Consider the following 15,984-nt stretch of genomic DNA (forward strand, 5'->3'; position numbering starts at 1 on the left):
TACACCATTTTTATACTTTTATCAACTCCTTTGATTGCAGTGAAGTCACAGCTCTGTAAAGGTGCTGTAGAGAGGAGAATTTGGCTCATTGAATGTATGATTCAATAAGCAGTAATTTTATAATGTGTGACAAATCCAGACCAGTGGGGTACAGGAGTCTGGTAGAGGGCAAATATACTGGTCACTGGATGAGTAGTTTTCTGTTCACTGAGTGATCAGAGAAGGGGCTGCACTAGAGTAATCAGGAACCTGCTAGAACCAGTTAAGGCAGGCAGGCTAATTAGGACACCTGGAGCCAATTAAGAAGAAGCTGCTAGAATCAATTAAGGCAGGCTAATCAGGGCACCTGGGAGCTCACTTCAGTTTGTGGTGCGAGTGTGAGGGCTGGGAGCAAGAGGCGCAAGGAGCCGAGAGGGTGTGCTGCTGGAGGACTGAGGAACACAAGCGTTATCAGACACCAGGAGGAAGGTCCTGTGGTGAGAATAAGGAAGGTGTTTGGAGGAGGCCATTGGGAAGTAGCCCAGGGAGTTGCAGCTGTCATGCAGCTGTTACAGGAGGCACTATAGACAGCTGCAGTCCACAGGGCCCTGGGCTGGATCCCGGAGTAGAGGGCGGGCCTGGGTTCCCGCCAAACCCTCCCAAGTGACCTGGACTGTGGGTTCTTCCAGAGGGGAAGGTCTTTGGGCTGTTCCCCAACCCACATGGTGAATCTCTGAGGCAAGAAAATCTGCCAATAAGCGCAGGACCCACCAAGATAGAGGAGGAACTTTGTCACAGATGTAATAAGTATTAATTCTTCAAAGACATATTTTCCAATAAAGGATTATTAATGTTTCATAGCACTGTGAAGAGATTATCAATCCTGCAAGGACTGCTGTAATTGAGCATTTTAAAATTATTTTTAAAGATATAGAGAAATTCTCAGGCAATACTTGGTTGAACTGGAGTTGAATCTGTGCAGACAAAACCAATGACTGTTTCAAATCTGCTTTAAAAGAAGGTTGAAAAAAGATTTAAAACATAAACAACTTCTAATCTTTGGGAAGCCTGGATATTAATGTTTCCCTTTAATACATCTGTATCTATTGTGACAAAATCAGACCAGACAGTTCTAAAAAGGTGGCTGAAGACAGGTAAATCAGTCATAGAATGTTAGTCTTTTTTCCTATGAACTGAAAAGAGATTACCTTGGATTAATTATAGACATCTGAGTCCAATTAAAGGGCAACCTGTAACCTTTAAAAACCTCTTCCAGTTGGGAGAGAGGAGAGAGAAAAGGTGAGAAGCAAGCTGGAGAAGGTTTATGTGCAGCAAAGGGAAAAGGCATCTCCTAGGTAAAAAGCTGTTTCCCTTTAGAAGGGAAACCTGGTGTTTGTGTTTGGGGAATGGGGCTTTGGTTCCCAATGTAGCTGAGCCCAGAATAAGTTGGAAAGGGTGACCGGTGATTGTAGCCAGCATAAGAAAAGGCACTCTTCCAGTTGGAGTTAGGAAATGCATTTTTATTTGTGTGTATGTATTTAAATAAACCTCTCAGGTCAACCCTATGGCCTATCCTGTAAACATTGTTAAAAAACAAACAAACACAAATAAAACCCCACAGAATTAAGTCATTAAACTTATTTTATTGATCTCAAAGACAGAAAATATTTGCCAAGCTGTGTTAGGCACTGTGATTCAGAATATTTCTATTTAATTTATACTCATTACTATTATACACTCTGATTAATGCACTGACAGTCCAATATTGATGGCACTAGGATTTTATAATTAAGAATTAAACCTTTGGAGCAAGACTGATTTACTCCAGGGCCTCCAATTCTGGAAGGAAAAATGTTGAGGCTTGACATGATGAAAGAGGTGGTTGTCACACTACAGAGAGAAAGAGAGAGTGCATGTTATGGGGTTTTATAGATAATATGAATTATCAAGGACTTTCATGAATTACGCACAGGAAAATGTGAAGATCTGGAAAGTAGCGAGCCCAAACAGAGAAGTCATCCTAGATCTACTTCTTAACAATATGGTAATGTTCAATGAGGGCCTGATGCTCTTACCTTAATTTCAATGGAACCTTTGAGAAAATAAGAGTACATCATGAATAAGGGTGCTAGAATCAGGTGTGGGAGTGTGTGATTAATGAGGCATCTTGGTACGCCTTGTAATGTACTACTATTGGTAAGGTGAGCATTTGGCTCTATCTTCCTCCTGCTGAAGTTAATGGCAAATCCCCAATTAACTGCTGTAGGAGGAGGTTTGGGCCAGGAAAAGGCCATTGTGGAGAAATATTTAGAAAACACTAATTTTTGGAAGTTAGAAAAGAAAGGGGAAAACATCAGTGGTGATAGCCATGTGAAAACTGGACACGTGCTATGGTGGATATAATTGACCAGAGAGATGACAATCCCTTTCTGTACAGCACTATTCAGCACTATTCTTCATTACTGCAGTCCATTCAGTTTCAGTACCAGAGGTTATAAAGCAGAGGGATTGTCCAACCAGAAGTAGGATATGAAATTAAGTAAAGACAAATTTAATCTGAAATTTAAGAAAAAAACATCCTAAAACTGATATTTGACTGCAAAAAAGTCTCCTTAGGAAATAGTGAAAGCCTGCTTAAGTCACATAAAATTAGACACAATATTCTGTACACAACAGTCATGCCCTCTTACAGGGAAGGGACAAGCTAGTTTTTTTTTCCATTTTGTACAATTCTATTCTAAAAAAGTATAACTTACAACAGGAAAAAGAAAAAAATGTTAGAAATAATTTTGTAACTAAAAGAATTAAACAGTAAAAAGAAGTTGTAACAAGAGGTTATGGAATTGCTATCATGGAAGACATTGAAGTCTCTGGGACTTACCTAAGCTTTTAAAGCCAGATTCGTCTGATAAAAGATTTAATTGCTGTGGTATTGTGTTTTCAGAATGGAAATGCCATAGCATTACCAAGAAAACTTCCATATCAGATCCAACTGCTAGGGCATTAATATAATATTTTAGCTTAGAGTGTACAATAATAATGAGTATAAATTAAATCAAAATACACTGAATCACAGTGGCTAATGTAGCTTGCAATATATTTTCTGTCAGTGAGATCAACGAAATAAAATTAGCTAAAAAATTGTGCCAAATGATTCATAGCTAAGGGCCAGAACATACTCAAAATAATAGATGTGCTATAAAGAAATAAATAAATTCCTGGACTGATATAGTAAAAAGGATATCATGTCAACGTCTGAGTAATACAGTATTTCCATTTGTGAGAATTAAGCAACCTAACTTCCTTCCTTTATAGGGTTTCTGTGAGTTATTAGGATCACTTGGAGGATTTATATATCCAGCGTGAAATCATACAGAATCTTTCATCCATCATGTCTTGCTTGTGAATTTTTAAAGGAAATATAATAATGACTGATGCAATTAAAGTATTATCCTCGATACTATTTTAGTCACGGTCCTAGTGCTCTTGCAAAATGAACGAACAAACAGCTTAATTTGATGTATACTACTACTTCATCATTATAAAATATAATTGAAGAAGCCTAAACACCACATTTCAAAGGAAGCCTTCACTGTACAGTTCCATGTTAAAGATTTCCTTGCTCCTCCTTATCCTTTGTTGTTTTATTTTTATAACTTTATTAAGAAAATGTCCAAAATGTATTTATAAGCATGTCTACAAAATTGCTTTTTAAAGGAAATATTAGAGAACATACAAAATGACGTGTACTAAAGATCTGACTCTATATATTTGCACATACACTTACATTCACAGACTATATTAGAAGAAAGTTATTTATGTTGTAAAGTTAAACCCTCAAAAGTTAGAAAATGCTAGACTTACGGTTGTCTGTGAAAGCTTAATTCTATTGTGCATCCAACATGTGCACTTAATGCAGTAGAGGGAAAAAATGTATATGATCATGTAATTAATGTTTTTATCATAATACACAAGGTGACTGAATTAATGTTATCTGAACAACTATAACTTGGTATTTCCTAACTTTTAGTGCTTGACTCTGCAACCTAAATATGCATTCTTTTAATATAGTTTTTGTGTGTAATTTTAAGTTTTAAGTAAAATAAATATACCAAATGTTGCAAAGGGGTCATTACACATGTATCTCAATCTTGCTATATATATAAAATCTGTTAAAAGTACGTAATTTTTTTTGTGCTAGTGTAAAAAAAAGTGCTCAAGTTGTCTGATTTTATTACTGTGGAAAAATATACACAGAGTAACAGTGAATGGAGATGGGGATGGATTCTGAATTTCATATTTTAAAAAAATGACTAGATAAATGAAATTATGTAGTAACTGAAGGAAGTAGATTTTCAGTGTTTCAGTCCAGAATTTCTGATGAAACATATAGGATGGAATTTTGACCCCACTGAAATAATGGGAGTTTTGCTGTTGATTTCAATATAGTTTGGCAAGCTGTCTTATCTTACTCAGGGTCAGCATTTGGGAGCAGGTATTGCTTAATTACCACTGATGGAATGATCAGTCTATTTCTTACAGTGGTTAACATATGAGATTGGTACTTCTGGTGATTGTCTGGGTGCCCAGAGCACTTGGTAATTGGAACAACAGCTTTTTATATTTGAAGGGGAAAAAAATTGGTCAAGACCTCAGTATTTGAGAGAGAGAGAGATGACTCCAGCTCAGCTCAACTTAGAAGCTCAACAGACTAGACTTTGAGTCACAACTTGAAGGGCATATCTGACTTTGAACTGCAGTTTTAATTAGTGGAGATTTGACTTAATAGTGTAAAAATTATCTGCCTGTTTAAAAGTTAGATTGTGATTAGATGAAGCTTGTTGTTCCAGTTGGGATTAAAGTTTGTGTATTATGGAGGGGATGGTCATCAAGATTGCCCTGAGTTTTTCATAAAAAAAATAGTCATAAGTAATAATGAACACGTCTCAAAGGTTTCATTCAAAACATGTTCAAACTCTGGACGGGCTAAACCATTCAGACAAAATAGAAACTGACCTGAACCTTCACCCAAAGCTGCAGCCAAGCAGTGTTCGTTGTTCAAAATAAATTGAGTATTTTTTTTCCCCCAAGAGCAGAAGAGATAAAATAGTTCTGGAAAAGATTGTCTTTACATTTCTTCCAGACTAACTGGAAGCTGGCAAAATCTCAAACCTCTGTTTCAAGTCCCATAGAACTGAAATTTAGAAAAGATTGTTCATATTCCCTTTCTTAATATTCTTTAAATTCTGTCACATAACTTTCTTCCTCAATGCTTACATACTGTAATTTGGTAGAACATTTAAAACGGCTTATCCTTATCTGGAATTTAATTGTAAAAACTTATTTTTGAGGGGAAAAAATACGGTATCAGATCATTAACTCAGTGCAATGTATGCATCAAATCTATACAGTAAGTTTAAAAACATCTGCTAAATGCACTTGGGGCTGCTGTTGTACCAATGGGAGTAAGTTTTCTTCTTACTTTTTATGTTTGCCAAGTTTTGCTTTTACTGAGAACACATTAATATAAGCTTAATAATGTGGGATTATATGAGATGTGGTGTATATTGGCTGTAAATTTGGTTCTACATCAGTAAGGACATTGGCCTTTTGGATGCAGGAAATGGTGGTTGACAGGTTTGTGCCAGTCCATCTCTTGATGGCCTGAGGCTCTGCTCCTTTATGTATTTAGGTATTCATGAAAATTCCTCCGTTCCTGCTCTCTTATTGGTGACTGCTCATTATAGCTGCTGTCTCCTCCACTCACTTTATTTTGTATGTCATTCCGAGCATTTTTTAACCGTCTCACCATTCTGAGCTTTGCCATTTTGAATTAGGTCTTTGTTCCCTAAACAGATAAAAGATGCAGACTTGCATCGTTTGAGCAGCAACGGCCAGCTTTGGGTCAGAAAGGAGTTTTCCCTAACTGATTAGCTGTCGTATCAAGTGACGGTAAATTGAGCCACTTCCTGAGAATTCAGCAAATCCTAGCTGTGGCTACTGTTTAGTGCTGTATTTCTGTTTGTCTCTTCATACTAGTTTACATAGGGCTTATATTTTGGGTTTTTCCCTTGGTGAACTTCTGGCATCTTTATCGCAAATTTTAGTCAGAATAAGTACATTGGGTAAACTTGCATATCATTTTAAATCTAAGCACATAACAGGAATGAGAGAGACAATGAGCTGTTGGGAGGCTGGGCTGTAGCACTATGTGCATATTTACGGCACCCAAGGTTTGATCTTCATTCTTACTGTGAGAAATGGGCCATTTGTGGAATTTTAGTCTGCAGGGTGCAGTCCCAAGTGATAGGACTAAGAGGCCAGGGTTACAGCTGAAAAAGACTGTATTGGATGTTGGGGGCGGGGGGAGGGTTCCCACAGTATTTAAAACTAATAATATTGCTATTTCTTTAGGATTGTGATACTGTAATGAAAAAAGTACTGACATTTTCAGTTTAGTTATCCTATAATATTGATTTGCATGGCGTTTTAATAGATAATTTTTCTTATTTAAAAATTAGCTTTTAGGCTTTTGTCTTAAATAATAAAACTTCTTACCATCATACAATTTGAACATCTTGCATGATACATTTGAACTATGTACTGTAATGGCAAGTAATACACGCTCTTTGAAATTAAGGTATTGGTCAAAAACTATTCTGAGGGTATGAGACATCTTTAAAATGTCTTTAGTGCTGGAAGAGTATGCTTTAATTTTGGACTATTCTGCATAGTAATAGCATAATAGCAAACCAGTGAAGGTGGTGGTGTTTTTTTCCTATTAGCATTCTGTTTTAACATTTTGTACTTTATAATCATAGTGTGGAGACAAATATAATTTTTAATTTCTTGAGGAGTTCTATTTCCAGACGGCCTTTCATATTTACTAAGTAATTATCCCGGGCACACTCTCCACAGGCAACACAGAAGGAGATTGAAAAACGCCAGCTCCATCTAAAGAGCATCAATGATCTAGGAGAGGGTTTGAGGACGGTGCTTAAGGAAAAAGAAGGTCTAGTGGATGATAAGCTCAGCCTTCAGAAAAGTAACTGGATAGCAGTAACTTCACGAGCTGAGGAGTGGTTCAATCTATTGTTGGTAAGATAAAAGTATTTGTGCTTCTAGTTCACCATCACCAAATTATACTAAGCCTAAGTATATGGCTAGGTGTGGATGTCAATATTATGGGCTCAACCCAATTACATTGCACTTTTAGGCCCCATTAGAATACATGTATACATGGGTGCACTGTCACCAGATTCTGTGTCGATATGTTCACTGACCTCAGTGGTGTTTTGTGGGTTGTAAACAAAGAATTTGGATGGGTGTGTGTGTGCAGAGTAACAAATATATAGAGACTCACTGCTGGCATCTCTTCTTTTCTGCCTCACCAAGGCTCTGGGCTGTGCCCTGCTGTTGAGTCAGCGAGACAAACGGGCAGTATTGTGAAGAGGAAGTAGCTTAGGGAACTGGTCACTCTTGTTGTAGTTTTCTGCAGCTATGCCGGATTATGGGAGTAGGTTAAAAAAACTTAAATTCAGCTGGGCAATGTCATTTGCTCACACAGATAATAGGTGTGTGTGTGTGTGTGTGTGAGAGAGAGAGATTCCGGGTTTTAGAAGCTGTACTTGTATCAATATAGGGATTCATAAAAATATGAGAAAATAATCCAAATTTTCCAAAAGAAAGCATTTTAAAATTCTTCCTTAGCCAAAATGAGGAATTTAAATAGCCATTCAATTTGCTTTCAAAGAGGTGGGGACTAAATTCACTCACGTAGGTGCAATAACCAGAGAATTTAGTCCAAGTCAAATTGAAAAACCCACTTATACCTTAAATATGTCACTATTGCTCTTCTCTAATACATATACATATTTACATACTGCCAATGGATATAAACACACATATGAGAGAGAGCGCTACTGGAAAAAAGTAGTTAATTTTAGCTTTATAATGTATGCAATGTTTGCCACAGTTTGCATAATCACAGATTTCTTTTATTTCAGCTATGATTATTTTTTAATAAATACTTACCATTTTCTGCATACAGGAATATCAAAAGCAAATTGAGACATTTGATCAGAATGTAGCTAACATCACAACCTGGATGTATCGTTCTGAAATATTATTGGATGAATCTGAAAAACAAAAATCTCAGCAAAAAGAGGAAGTTCTTAAGGTAACACATGCAGTCTTCTGGAAAGCATTTATTATTTTATTCTAAAAAACTATATACATTACGCTTTTTAGCCTAGAGGTTTTAAAGCGCATCATGAAAGATAGTGAAACGTTATTTTTCTCTTGACAAATCTATCCTCCAACAGCTTATAAATTGCTTAATAATATTGTAATGAATAGCAAAAGTAAGCCCTGCAGTAGAAAAAAAATGAAATATGTTTGTTATTTTAAGGCTTGGGGACTTCATAGTGAGCAGAACACTTATTCTTAAGCCTAGCTCTGCTGAAAACTATTACCTCAAATGCATCTATTTAAAAAAGAAAAATTTATCTGTGTGCTCCTTTTCCTCTCTGCTCCCTTCTTTTGTGAATCATTGTGTGCTTGCTATTCATATCATAATGTTTTAGCTTACCAAACACTGATTACACTGGCAACATACAACTGAGAATAATCCTAGTTGAAGTGGCTTATCACTTATTGAAGGGATATTATGTGGCATATACAATGCATGTACAGGTCCCCATTGCAAACAACAAATGTGCCCTCAGATCCAGGGCAGTATTTAGCACTACGATATCATCAGATCCAATTTATTAAAAATTGACATGCACTGTAAAGCATATGAGGCTCAGAGTTTGCATCCAGTCTAAGACAGTTTTTCATACTTGAGGCTGTATTCTGCCTTGAGTTATGCTCTGTATTGATTGTTGTCCCCTGAATGAATTTGTGTGACATTTAGTCACCCGGATATTTGACCGTGCTTTAACAACATGGTCAGTACATGCTAATTGAGGAACAGTTTGCAATACCTAAACTTCACAAATTTCAAGGCAGCCATAATTTTCAAACCAACATTTATTCAGAGAATAAATCAATGCTTCATAACATTGATCTTAGCAGGATTACAGGGCAGTCTTTTTAATAGGATGAGCAATTTTGCCAATGTAAGGTATAAAGTACAATTATCCTTTCCATCAATACAGGCATAACCTCCTATTACACTGTCATTTCTTGTAGGCAATGCAACGCAAATCCTAAAGACCAATTATGTGTCAAATCTACAGTGTTTTAGCCTACACTTAATACTTTTGCCTGTTTTTGGCAATACCTTCAAGCTTCCAATAGCAGAAGCAGGTGATTTTGCTCATCTTCTCCTTTCTGGGCATTTAACATAGCATTTTTCTCATCATGAACAATAGTACCACAGCAACAGAGAGTCCTGTGGCACCTTTAAGACTAACAGGTGTATTGGAGCATAAGCTTTCGTGGGGATGCATCCGACGAAGTGGGCATTCACCCACGAAAGCTTATGCTCCAATACATCTGTTAGTCTTAAAGGTGCCACAGGACTTTCAGTCTGGATCTGTAAAAAGCAACAAACACGGCTACCCCTCTGATAAATAGTAACATAGCGCTACAGCATGAATAGAACTATTTTATAGCATGAAAATTAGCAATGCTACATGGTGGTATAGACTGCATTTTAAGTCTGCAAGCATAGGACTCCCACTGACCTGAAAAAATTACCTCTTCCACTGTACACTAATATTGCAAGAAACAGCCTCTCTAGAAAAATAAACTGGAAATATGTTCTCCATCTTCCAATAAATGCTAGTGTAGATCATTAATAAAGTATATACATACACCCTCTCTAAATCTGAGGAATACACAGTCAGATTAGCTATCCAGAGCTCCCCTATTATATGTGCACGCTCACACGGTTATCTGAATTTGCTTTTTGGTTTTGCTCCCTATTCTTTTGCACACTGTGTCTCTCTCACTCTCTCTTTGCATTTATTACTAACTTCAAGCCCTGTCTCTTGCTCATGGACTGTAGCGCTTAAAGGCTGAGCTGAATGATATGCGTCCAAAGGTGGACTCTGTGCGTGACCAGGCAGTAGACTTGATGACAAACCGTGGAGATCACTGCAGAAAAGTAATAGAGCCTAAAGTGTCAGAGCTCAACCAACGATTTGCAGTTATATCACAAAGAATTAAGAGTGGAAAGGTAGGAGGAATGCTCCCATGTTGAGACGCATGCTAAGTGGTGCTTTACTAAAGGTGCATGGCCCTACATAGGGGGAATCAAATTCCCCCAAACACATTTTTCAAAGGAACAATAAAAAGATGCATAATTAAAATGAAAATATTAAGAATGTGGGAAGGAAACGTGAGTTGGGGGGTGTGTGTGTGTGTGGGGGGGAGTTCATCATGTTTATTCTGTTACCATTTCATAGATAAGTATTTCAACGAGCTTGTAACTCATCTTTGAATAAGTGTTTAAGAATTAAACGAAGCACACAAGGTATCTACTCAGGAACAAAGTTTATTAAACACAGAGAGACATCAGCTGTCTTTTTAAATTATAAGGATTGAAAACCTGGTCCCACCCCAAAGTGCAAATTAGTAGTTATAGACTATACCAATGAAATAATTATTTCTTAAGCATGTATATCACCATTGGAATGCCTATGATTCTTTTGCTCTTCCCACAACTTAAAATGGCCTTTTTCTTGGTATGATTTTTTTTTTCAATTACATTTATCCGGTCTTTTTTCTTTCAAACTCTCACTCAACAAAGTTCTTTATATTTTCATCAACTTCACTTGGATTACTTATCTGCTTAAAGATAGGCGCTGGTTTAAGTACTTTGCTGAATGTGGTTTTAATGTGGAATAGGTAATTTTTAGTCAAATTTTGGCCGGGTATGTGTGGTGTGGAACATGGTTCAAAAATTACCTAATCCACATTAGACCACCATGCATCCTAGGTAGCATCATGGAAGAGGAATCAGGGTGTATCCTCTACTCAGGGCAGGTGGAAATGCAAGAGCAAGGAATAGATGGAACCTTCTCTCCTACCCCAAACCCAAATGCACCATTTGTTGTAGCTGCTCCAATGTGTCAGGACACTTGCTCTGGCTGAGCTTAGACTTGCTACAGTTTATTCCTCCCACGTGGGAGAACCAAGAGGGAGTTTGTAATTCTGGGTGACAATCTTCCTCCCAAACTGCAATGATTGGCTGCCCCTTGCTCCAGGCAAATTCGGTAATCGTTATCTGTTCCTTCAACCAAAGCAAAACAAAGACTTGTAGTTATAACAATAAGCTACATACATGTGAGTTTTTTGTAAGAGTGTTTTAAATATGTACCTGCATTAAGGCAGATGATTTATTTTAATTGTTAATATATCATCATAGTTCAGTACCACAGAGCTGCTTGGTATAGAGTTGTTTAAATTCATTTTTTATTAAAACCATTATGCTATGGGATTTTTATCTCTTTAAATCATCCAAAAAGCAAATATGATTATAAACTAAACTGGATTTGAAGGCATTAAGGCCTGCAGGCATTTTAAGTAATGGGGTTTAGGAAAGGGCGAGAGATTTTAACAATCTGATGGTGGTTAGGACAACTATATAAATATAGTAGTATTATATTACCAGTGGGCTAAACTATTTTCTTAGCCATGAAAAATAATAAAGCATAAAACAATTAAGGAAAGTTAAAGTCCTGGATCAAGTAAAAATTATTATAAAATAGTAATCAAAACATAGGAGTTTATCATTCATAGTTTTACTCTCATCTCAAAAACCCCACCGGGAGCATGGCATTTTTCCCTTGGCTGAAAGGACTGTGGGACTTGCTGCCAAACATGAGAGATTCCTGGGAATCCACAAAGATCTGCTGTAGGCTAGGGCTTATTGTTACCAATGTCTGGTGCCTCTGCACTGGCTCCAGTACCAGTGGCTTCCTGGAAACCAGACTTTATTGCTGATATGCTATCATGGACCTCCGAACTGACTCTAAACACCACAGGGAGGCTTTTGTGATATTCAAGGGAGGAGAAACAATTGCACAGAGGAGGACCAAGGGCCATTTCCACATGAAAGGGGAGGGATCCAGGCAAGATTGGCCCCTCCATGTTCAAATGAAAGGGAGATGATCTGAGCCAATGAGCCAAATTCTGTTTTTAGTTCTCATCAGTGACCCTCACCTCTTGACATCACTGGACCCCTAACCTTGTATCACAGATTTGAATTTAGCCTTATATCTTGAATGAATGTCAGGAATAGAGGAGAAGGAACTTGAAAAATAATTCTGTATTGAGGTAGGATATAGTGTGTCTACTCAAGGTATGTTAACCTGAGATTTCTTGGAATGATTTATCCCCTGCTTTATACAAAAGTCTACATTGCTGTATCTCTCTTCCACATTTCGTCTTCATCTTTATACCATAGAATAATTGACTGTGAATTAAAGGATGCTTTGTTTTTCATTCTGAGTCTTCCTGGTAAAAAAAATAGATGTTTTCATTTTATAATATAATAGATTTTTGTGACTTGGTCTTGCATATTAAGTACAGTGCATACCTCTTTGGAAAGCAATTGCTGAAGTATAGAACTTATGGGTCAACATAGCCTTCATTGTTGTGAAGTATTTGGGTCTGCATTTGGTGACAGAATAGAACCTCACAGTGCCACGCTAGAGAGATCTCTTGGGGCAGTGGATCTACACTACCCTCTGAGTTCTCTTATAAACACAAAATGGAGCAACTTTAATTGACAGCACCTGTATTTACCAGGGACTGCATCCATATCAACAGCACCTGAAGATCAAAGGCAGCTAAGAAATCTAAAAGAATCAGCAGGGGCATTTCTTCTTCATCCATCCTGGTGGGAGACCAATGATTAATGTAACCAACATATTTGTGCCATAGCCAGTTTTATTATAGCTCACTGTTAAAAATGGAAATCATTCTTCATAAGAAAAGAATGCATTACCATGAAAGAAAATATGAAATAATGTGGAGTTGGTTTCCCTTGGTGTTTGATTCCTTGAGAAATTTAAACATAGTAATTATGGCATACTAAAGTGTGCTCTTTACAATTCTATTTTGTCTGTCACAAGAAGTTATTGAGTCGCATATTGAAGAATCAAGAAATTAACAGCAACTTTCAGTTTGCATCATTTAAATCAGGACTTTATGACAGCGTTAACTCAGATTTGGCAGAGATTTGTTCAGAATTCATGAGAATTGAGCTCATGGCTTCCTCACACATCAGTGGGAGACTAGACCCCAAAGCTATTTGAACATGATAGTCTACTGGGGGGGAAGGGAGAAATCAAAGCATACCTCATTTCATAATATGAACAAGTGCTAACAATTTCCTGCTTTTATTATTTCTGTAGTCAATCGTACATTTTTATCTGAGTGGTTTCCAATTGTGTAACTTCAAAGATGTGTAAAAGTTATTTCATAGTCTTCCCTGATCGAGAACACAGTTGTTGTCAATGTGTTAGCTTGTTTGACCCATCTACATCTTTCCTTTGCTGTACTACACAACAAATGTGTGTTCTTTTTCAAAAAGACATTTACTTTCAAATCAGTAATTGTGAACATTATGAATTTAAAAGAAATTAATCGTACGTGCTGTGTGGATCTATAGCAAAATAAATTCAACATAAGGTTATGCCACTGAATCCAAACAAATTCTGTTGATACATACTGCACAGCTGTACCATATGGTGCATGCTGAATACATGTTCTAACATACTAATAAGCAATGCTAAAGTTATAACTGCTTTCAGAATGCTAATGTAATCAATATATTTTCCTATCTCTACTATACTTGTCAATATCATCCTGAGCTTAAGAGGAGACTCTAAATGGCCTAGTAAAAAGTAGGTCCAACTTCTAATCACTTTTTTTTTCATTTTGGTCATTACGGTACAAGTGTTGTTGGACTGATAGGGAATATTACATCTTTAATTTATTGAAATACTGAAGGACCTATTATAAAAAATGTGTTCATCTTTCTCCAAATGTAGACTTGTTCTCTTCAGTATGGGATCAAGTGCTTTCTCCTGCTGAGCACTTAATTTCTGAAGTAATGGGGATTCCCCACTTTCTTTGGAAAGCTATTGCACAATCTACTTGACCTCACGGTTTCCTGTTACCCTGCATTTTCCTGTGCTCAGTTTTATCCCATTACTCCTGCTTACAAACTAAACCATTCCTCTTCAGCCTTGGTGTTTGTACCATTCATATACTTGTGTCACATAAGTAGTCACATAAACCTAGACCTATTTCTTTTGTGTAATCTTGCTTTATAAGCCACTGTAATACATCAGTTATTTCTGTTATTTTTCCCAGAGTTACCTCCAGTAAGTCAACTTCTTACTCATAGTGAGAGTCACATGCCTGCACGTAGTGCTGGAGGTACAGTCTCACTACTGTTCTATATGGGAACTGTCATCTTATTATTTATACTACAGTAGATTTTAGAGGACTCAAACAAGATCCGGTCCCCATTGTGCTAGGTGCCATACAGACTCACAGAGACCACTTACAATTTAAATAGATAAAGACAGACAAAAAGTGTGAGGGGAACAGAAGCACAGGTAGGTGATATGTCTTGCCTATGGTCCCACAGCAGGTCAGTGGCAGAGTTAGGATTTAGAGCCCAGTTGTCTTGGGCCTCAGTCTAGTGCCCTATCCACTGGACCATGATACCTCTGTAACCTGGCCAATCCATGAGAAGACATTTATGTTTGTGCAGTAGAAAACGAAATTGCCTTTTTATGTCCTATGACACAACACTCACATGAGTTTCTCAGAGTCATATGCTAAGTAACCAAATCTTGAGTTCAGATTTATTTATTTATTTTTGGTGGGTTTTTGTGTGTGTGTGTAAAGTTGCTGTTGGAAGCCAGATGGAGAAGCTTTTCAGGGAATTTGACACTGAGTAACTTTAGTGCTAATACTTCTACCTCCCCCCCCCCACACAATATCTAATAAAGCTCCTTGTTCAGTCCTATATGAAATTGACTTTCAGTGATTATTTACCATTGTTACATGACATGGTTTCAGAAGCTGACTCATTTTAAAGCAGCGTAAATGGAAGGAAAATCAAATGCTAAAATTCAAATTACTACAAGATTTTCCATTTGATAGATCCAGTGAATGCTCTGAATGGAAGGTACACTGAACCCGAGTCCAAACAGCAGAAAAAAACCCACACACCTGAACACAGAGAATGGCAAACTATAGGTCATCTCATCAATCAACGCAGTAGCAACAGAGCAAGAAATATTTATATATTATTTACCTTTGCTAAGGAAGGATATCAGTATGTCTGATTATTTATGAGAATGATATTGCAATCTCACAGTCCTTCCAGGACGACACATTGAAAAGAATACATGTGTATAGCAGGATCTCACCAAATGCAGATAGTTCAGCCTCACTCTCAGCATGGTGGTCTACCATAGAACATCAACTAATTTGAAGGTGAAATTGTGCGAGTCAGGCGGAAAGGCCAGAAGGACTCCACTCAAAGAATCTCTCTTACCCACAAGCCCAAAATGTAATCCACACCCCCAAAAGTTGCACTGCAGAGATCTCATTGTAACAGATACAAAATAAAGATTTGAGAACATTACTGAACAGGGCGTAGTATGATGTTGCTAAATAGGGGCATAACATTAAAATATATAATTTTAAAAATAGTTCATTGCATTATTGTCTTATCATTTGATATGTCCTATTGCTTGTACAGAACATTTCTACAAATTGAGTAAATAACTTTAAAGTAATTATCTTATTATAGTTCACTGTCCTTGATTAAAGGAAATGACTTTAGTGGTGGCTGGACACCCACAACTCCACCTGAAATTAGCAAGGCAGCATGATCCACTGGATAGTACACGGAGCTAGGGGATTCTACAGTGGGATTCTACTCCTGGGTGTGCCACTGACCTGCTCTGTGAACTTGGACATATGACCTTATCCCAGATGAAATAGAGATAATGATACTTTCCTTTA

The 15,984-nt window shown here is 37.2% G+C and overlaps 1 protein-coding gene across 9 annotated transcripts in view; it reads left to right on the forward strand.

The window, feature by feature from the left end:
- Positions 1 to 15,984, forward strand: part of DMD (dystrophin) — a 2,004,766-nt gene that overhangs the window by 920,819 nt on the left and 1,067,963 nt on the right. For 8 of the 9 annotated variants that reach the window (XM_054005916.1, XM_054005912.1, XM_054005914.1 and 5 more), the window contains 3 exons: positions 6,898 to 7,077; positions 8,030 to 8,158; positions 9,995 to 10,165. In XM_054005916.1, coding sequence (XP_053861891.1) covers positions 6,898 to 7,077; positions 8,030 to 8,158; positions 9,995 to 10,165 — 480 coding nt within the window. The remainder of the gene's footprint in view (positions 1 to 6,897; positions 7,078 to 8,029; positions 8,159 to 9,994; positions 10,166 to 15,984) is intronic. The other variant, XM_054005918.1, reaches the window with a different exon arrangement.

This window comes from Malaclemys terrapin, chromosome 1, assembly GCF_027887155.1.
Source record: "Malaclemys terrapin pileata isolate rMalTer1 chromosome 1, rMalTer1.hap1, whole genome shotgun sequence".
Classification (NCBI taxonomy): Eukaryota; Metazoa; Chordata; order Testudines; family Emydidae; genus Malaclemys; species Malaclemys terrapin.